The sequence below is a fragment of the Simochromis diagramma genome, unplaced genomic scaffold, assembly GCF_900408965.1.
Source record: "Simochromis diagramma unplaced genomic scaffold, fSimDia1.1 OVJJ01000348.1, whole genome shotgun sequence".
Classification (NCBI taxonomy): domain Eukaryota; kingdom Metazoa; phylum Chordata; class Actinopteri; order Cichliformes; family Cichlidae; genus Simochromis; species Simochromis diagramma.
The window spans coordinates 3,317,454-3,324,375 of record NW_024386755.1 but is presented as its reverse complement, the minus strand read 5'-3'; the positions used below and the strand labels follow the sequence as shown (position 1 = coordinate 3,324,375).

The 6,922-nt window shown below is 37.4% G+C and overlaps 1 protein-coding gene across 2 annotated transcripts; it reads left to right on the top strand.

The window, feature by feature from the left end:
- The first annotated feature begins 88 nt into the window (after positions 1-88).
- LOC120729870 (homeobox protein SEBOX-like) lies at positions 89-6,191 on the top strand. Of its 2 annotated transcripts, none has more exons than XM_040025816.1 (4): positions 89-2,243; positions 3,129-3,189; positions 3,729-3,934; positions 5,327-6,191. In XM_040025816.1, the coding sequence occupies exons 3-4, from the start codon at positions 3,785-3,787 to the stop codon at positions 6,023-6,025; spliced, it is 849 nt and encodes a 282-aa protein (XP_039881750.1). In that variant the 5' UTR covers positions 89-2,243; positions 3,129-3,189; positions 3,729-3,784; the 3' UTR covers positions 6,026-6,191. The 2 variants fall into 2 exon arrangements, with proteins under 2 accessions (XP_039881750.1, XP_039881759.1); XM_040025825.1 differs by having other exon boundaries at positions 3,126-3,189.
- The last annotated feature ends 731 nt before the right edge of the window (positions 6,192-6,922 follow it).

Sequence of the window (6,922 nt, the reverse complement as noted above, 5' to 3'; positions counted from 1 at the left end):
GCCTCTTGGCCAGGACTCCCTTGAAAAAGAGGTTTTTAATCTCAATGGGACTTTTTCCTGGTAAAATAAAGGTTAAATAAAAAAAATAAAAGCTTGGGTCACTGACAGAGTGGACAGTGTTTCATCCATGCTGTGTATGAACAATCATGAAGATGGATTCATACACAGCGGTCAGCAGTTTTTGTGTATGTGTGTGTGGTTTATATTTAGGTTTTTACTTTGTGTATGAGTATTTGTGTGTATGGCTGAGATATACTGGAAAGAGAGCAGAAATGTTGCTGTGTTCATTACTGTCACACATGCTTGTAGGTTAACCTCCATATTAATTTCAACTTGCGCACCTGTGGAGAGAAGGTATGTCTCAGAAATGTCACATTCCGTAAGGCTGTACGTCCGACTGTTTAGGGCATATATGACGCAGTGTTGTAGAAAATAAAATGATATTTTGATATGATGGTGAGCAATCTTTCAATCCACATATGCTGGATGACACTTAGATGATGCTAAAATATGGAAAACAACATCAAGAAATTGTACTTCTCTGGGAAAACTGTTTTTTTTTTCTTAATATCTACTTCTATATTATGACACAAGTGAAACGAATTTAAATAAACAGTGAAATTTATATGTTGCAGTTTTTTTCTATCCTGGATTCATTGGGAACTAAGCAACGCTAATTTTATGGTCACTCAAGTTACAATGAAAGAGTAACATAAAACATAACAATTGCAAATAGTTGATCATGTGATCAGGCTTTTGTAAATCCATCAAGTTGTGTGATTGTTTGGGTCTCTGTGGTTTTAAAGTGTCTCTTCCAGTTGTTGGAGCTGATTGCAGCTGGACAGCATCGGTTTCCAGACCATCTGCAATGTGTGGAGATTTTATACCATGTGTATGATATGATCTTAGGTTCCTCCACATCGTACAAGCTCAAATATATTACCTAAAGATCGATTCTGCTTGGAAGTTCCAGTTAACTGGATAGACTTTCAGTGTTACTTGGTCAGAAAGCCATAGTGCTGTGCTTCTGTCTCTCCTAAATTATAACAGCTGGCAGGTCAGGTTTGTTGTTATGACCATGATCTTCTTCAAAACCTAACCAAGTAGTTTTTAACCACATTAGCCTGACAATTGAGTAGAAGATTAAGTATAAGTATTAAGCAAGAAAAAAAAAAGAAAAGAAAGAAAAAACAGCAAGTGAGAAAAAGCAAGTGTAAAACACAAAGGAATGCCCAACTCATGAACAAACCATGATCCAACCTCATAATGTGGACTGTGCCTCACCTCTAGAATGTAAATTATCTCATGGGAACTGTAGGAGCAATGTAACGGTAGACACAGAAGACAAAACCTACTATGTGACACCCCAGGATAGTTGGGATTCCTGCTTTTCTTGACCTGGTTGAACAAAATCAGCACAAGTTACTGAAAAAGACTGAATAATAAGATTATTTTTCCATTATTGTCTTTCCAGTGTCCAACTAGTGTTGACACCAAACTGTGTAATGGAAAGGCATCTACATATATTGTGTTCTCAAGCTTTAAACAAAAACATGACCCTAACACCTGTACACTCTCAGAAATAGGGCTAAAGTGAAAAGTTCATTATTTTTCTTACATAACCAAACTCCCTACGGGGGGGTTTAAAATTCAAATAAATATTTCCCATGGGCGCCGTCAGGGGGAGAAAAATTACGGATTCTAAGCGCCCGTAACTTTATTATTATTATTTTTTTAACAAAAATTATTAGCCCATCAATATGGCTTCCATACATGACCATAAATGCGGTTTGTTTCAAAGGTGTTTGTTTCCTAATATTGGTTTTGTTTTGTTTTTCGAAACAAAGAGTAAATCCAGTCAGCCTCTGACCCCACCTCCCCCGTCCTTATTTCGTGATTTGGTTTAGTCCAGGTGCACGCGCTGACGCTGAGCTTTGGAGCGGTAGGAAAAGAGACAGGTGGAAATATACTTGTACATGAAAGAAACTGCTTGACTTTCCTAGTGTTTGCTAGCTTACCTCATTTCTTATTTTATTATTTTTATTATTTTTTTTATACTTTAGTCAACAAGTAATTGGTGCAGGCAGACCTTCTGTACATATGTATACTAAATCACATATCTGCCGGCTTGCTGCAAGAACCAACAGATCAAACCTCTGGCTCAGGCTTGGCTGTCCCACTCATATCACCCCACACCCACACACCTGACACTGAACCAGCCTCACTGATATCTGAAGAAGCAGGTGAGTTATTTTATGTCAAACATGTGTCTAGTTGCAGCAGGCCTCTTGAAAAAAAAATTTCGGTAATAATAATACATTATCTTTATAAGCCACATAAACAGCATTTTTGGAGGAGTGTGACTGTTGCAGGTGGTGAGCGCTTTTAGTGAGCAAAAACAGATTAAACCTATTTGAGTTCCACTAGGTCTCAGGGCAGAGATATATTTTAGTTCAATAAGGTACTTTATTTTCTGTGTGTGCTCAGTAGTTTATTTCAGTGTTCAGATGTACTCTGCAAGTACAGCCACACTGTTTACTGGTGACATTTATCACATTAGCTGTTAGCTTGAGAAGGACGATGTGGCAAAACACAAAGATTATCAAGTGTCATAATCTTACATCACATGAGATGTTTTGTTTGGTGGGGGGGAAAAGAGGTCATAAAGACTGCAGCAGATTAAATAGTCTAACGACCTACTTGGAAAAAATGCAGAATAATTCAATGTACGATATATATATGTGTGTGTGTGTGTGTCTGTGTGTGTTTCTGCAAGATGGACTTTAAAGAATATATGATCTGTATCATGATGACATTTGGCTGAGAAAAAAATAAATAAATGTAGGCTCATTTCGGAAATTTTCTCTCAGGACCTATAAAAATGACTCTATAAATGGTGCCTGAGCAGGTCCGGAAGACTTAAAGAGGCAGGAAAACAAGTCAGTAAGTAATTGGAGATTTACTGGATGCAGAGGGCTGGGTGTCCCATCTGATCTGAACGCGGTATAAGAAGCTCCTGACTCCTCCTCAACTCTCAGCATCGGTGAAGGCGAGCGGCAGAGGTGTGTTTGTGTGTGTGTGGAGTTATGGCTCTGTTCATGGACTCAGACTTCTCTTTACTCAAGCAGAACCAGCAGAAAGACCTGGCAGATTTCAAGGCATTATTCGGAGAACAGGAACACTCAAAAGGTGAGTCACAGAGAGCAAAAAAGACTTTTGACTTTCTGACCGGCTGCTTCATAGAATCAGCTTTTCCCAACAAAACTCAATGAATGGTTGAATTATATTGTATATTACAATAAAATAATCTAATAGGATAAAAGTAAACAAAAAGATGGCTGAGAAAATAAATCTGAAAGTTATTATTATAAAAAAAATTTTATTCTTAACAGATACACATATTCCTAGGTTCAAGGCTATAATAAAATGTATTCTATAAAGTAAATAATTTCTAAATTACGAAAATATTTTTTTTGTTCTTTAATTTCTTGTTAATAAATAAGTGTAATAATTATTATTATTATAATATAATTATGATAACAATAGTTATTATTACAATCCACGGTCAAACACAAAAGAACCTAAATGTTGACAAGTTTATGGGTTGTGATATTTTCCATCACCACAACAAGATTTCCCTTTCTGAAAGGCTGTTTATTTATTTATTATAGACCATTATTTTTTCAACTGTTTGACATTTTTCTTGATATTTGCATTGTAATTGGAAGATGCCCGCAGTGGGAGTGCCATATCCTCTCCGGAGCCGGACAGAGGCATCGGTTTGATGGAGGGTCAGAGGAAAAGGAAGAGGACCATCTTCAGCCGTGCGCAGCTGTCTGAGCTGGAGCAGGCCTTCGCTGTGACCCCCTACCCGGACATCACCCTGCGGGAAAGGCTGGCCGCGCACACACACCTGCCTGAGAGCAAGATACAGGTGAGGCTGCTGGTCGGATGTTCAGTCTGAAACTCCAAGTTTCTCCTAGTCTATTTAAAGTGGCTGTAATGAAACAATTTACTTATTTTAATTTAATTTACACTATCTTGACTGATTTGTTGTTGGTCACGATGAACCCACAGAGAATAGTTCTCCTTTAGACCACGGAGACAATAATTGGGACCACTACACTACCACTACCCCTCTGCTGTTGGACACATGAACAATAACCATATGACTGTCCCCGCCACTAACACATGACCCTACGCTGTGTCACTGCATCATTCCATGTTTGGCACTGATCACCACCTGCACTCATGTATATATCTTTCTACGTAGCACTTTTAATTCTTATTCCTACTTTTATTTTTTTCATGTCTATTTAAGTGCTATTTATGACACTATGTTTGCACTGAAGCACCGCAGCAATTTCCTAATGTTGTAAACCTGCTCAACATTTGGCAATAAACCCCCTTTCTGATTCTGATTCTGATTCTGATTCTGAAAAAAAATATCTTCAGTACATATTTTGTAGCTATTCTTTATAAATGATACTGTTCTTCTTTTTCTCAATTAAAGATCAAAATCATTAAAGAACTTAAAATAATAACAAATGAGCCCATATGACTATATATAGACTATATATATGACTCATATAAGGATAGTCATACCTGAAGTTAAGTCTGTTTTAGGCAGGCAGAGGATGATGTGATACCCGTTTTCTCTTTCTTTTATGTTTACCAAGCATCTATCTGCCTTCTTTCCTTCTAAATATTTCTGTCCATGTTCTGTGTTCCTTTATGAAGTAAATGTTTATGTGTGATAAACGTTTTTGTCACACATGAAAACTCCAATCAAAGTCAGGAGACAGCTTAACCATGTCACATGTTAGCAAAGTCTCAATGTTACCCCAGCATAGGACCGGAGCTAACATGTCAAACAGCATTATAAAGTTTCCTCTACTCTTTACTGTTAATACTGTTAAATACTTCAGCATTATTAGTTGCAATATCTGGCAGAGCTTGTATGCAGAGTCACAAAAGAGGGTAAAAGTGTGGAGAGGATGTAAGGAAATTAGGAACTAATCCCAAATTGTTCTAATGCTTTATTGGATTATGAACATTAGAAAGAAAGCATTTAGGTGCACAAAAAGTGTTTGTGTGAATGGCTGAACGTGGCATGTTGTTTAAGATGCGTTGAGTGCTCAAGTAGAGTAAAAAAGCTTTATATAAGATCAGTCCATTTACGAAGACAAGAAAATTACAACCCAAAAAATCTATCTAACCCCAGTATTTGTTTTGATGAACATGGTACCCTGAGCAGAATTTGGATGCATAAACTGAAATTGGCTATGTAAGACTAATTCATTATAAATATTGCCATTTCCCACAGGTGTGGTTCCAAAACAGAAGAGCCAGAAGTATTAAGACCGGTAGACTCTCCAAGTCCACCAAGTCTGTCCTTGGAGTTAGAGGTTTTGTGGATCCCTCCTCCGGCCCTGTGACTTCCACGTATTCAAACACTCTGGCAGACATGTTCAGGCCAGAGCAGAACCACTCCTGTGAGGAGGTCCCGCAGATTTACTCAGATTGGATGCAAATCTACAGTAACCCCATGTCATCGCCACCACGTTCCTCATCCCTCCATCAGCAGTCCACTCGTAGCTGCTCCAAACCCTCAGAGTCTCGTCTCTGGGAAGAGGAGTACCACGGGCAGCAGCAACAGCACTTAGGAGCCTCACTCACTGGTTTCATTCCTGGTTCGTTTCATCAGTCCATCACCAGGCAGCCTCACCACGCTGCATCTACATGCTCCTATCAGGCCTTCAGGAACTTCAAGTCCCGGAGCTTGGCTCCATCTGGACCTCATCAGGCACTGTGCAGCGGAGGCACTGGAACTGGAGGTCATGCCTCAGTAGATCAGGTTGTCCCTTCCCACCCTCAGCCAATGTACTGGGAAATCTCTCAAGGTCAGGGACAGCACCACCACCACCACCATCATCACCCACAACTGGGACCACAGACCTCGATGGGATATATCTCAGACCTGATCTATAACGCTGCTATTGTTACCAATTTTCTTGAATTCTGATGAATGTATCAAAATCTGTCCTGTGTTTTACCACAGCTAATGAATTTCAGACAAGGCTGTAATACTGTGAAGTAGAGTAGAATTGTTACGATGCTGATTTGTCCAGTTGTATATTTTATGTTTTGAATTATGTCTTGTATATTTTGGGGAATAAACTGAGGCAACTGATCACAGTTTTGAATCTTACTGTTACTTGTCAAAAACAATTGTTCTTGTTTTTATTTTAATAGAATCTGTTATTTTTAAAATCTAATACAAATTAATTAAAAATGGGTTTTTTTAAAGTTAGTTTTTAAAAATTTCTGATAGTATAAACTGCATTTTGTGAAGCTGGAAGTAAGAACATATAACATATGTAACATGAAGCTTGTTTCATGTTTTTGTATAATCAAATAATACAACCGCAAATCATATTTTCACATAACTGTTCAGTTGTGTAGTTTATTTTGTTCAGTAGCAATACAAAGGTATTATTACCAAAATATGCCCAAAATATCAGTTTATTGAAATTATTATTATTCATTATTGTTAACTGTATGTTGTGTTTTAATATTGTAGCTTGCAAGGCTGGAACTACTTTACAGTACTAATATTACCAAAAACCCCACATTTTTTTTATCTAGTTTTGAAAATAAATAATATTTAGCGAACATCATAGGTTAAAGTGAAAAAGTTCCCATTAGTTTGTACCACTGTAGTTCCCAAACTTGAAGCCTCATAAACTTGTAACATGTACTTTTTGTCAGTATTTTTTATTAAATTTAAGTGTCAGTTTTTAAGTAAGTCAAGTTTTTATAATCAAGTCACTTATTATATCCTTTTCAACCATTATATGCTACAGCTAATGCTTTATCATGCAGTTTTATTTAACTAAGTAACAGTTTTCCTACTAACAGT

Excerpts from the sequence above, each read along its gene's own strand:
- LOC120729870 (XM_040025816.1), top strand. The coding sequence starts at position 3,785 with ATGGAGGGTCAGAGGAAAAGGAAGAGGACCATCTTCAGCCGTGCGCAG. Across the intron at positions 3,935-5,326 it reads TGCCTGAGAGCAAGATACAG|GTGTGGTTCCAAAACAGAAG; the intron begins GTGAGGCTGCTG and ends CATTTCCCACAG.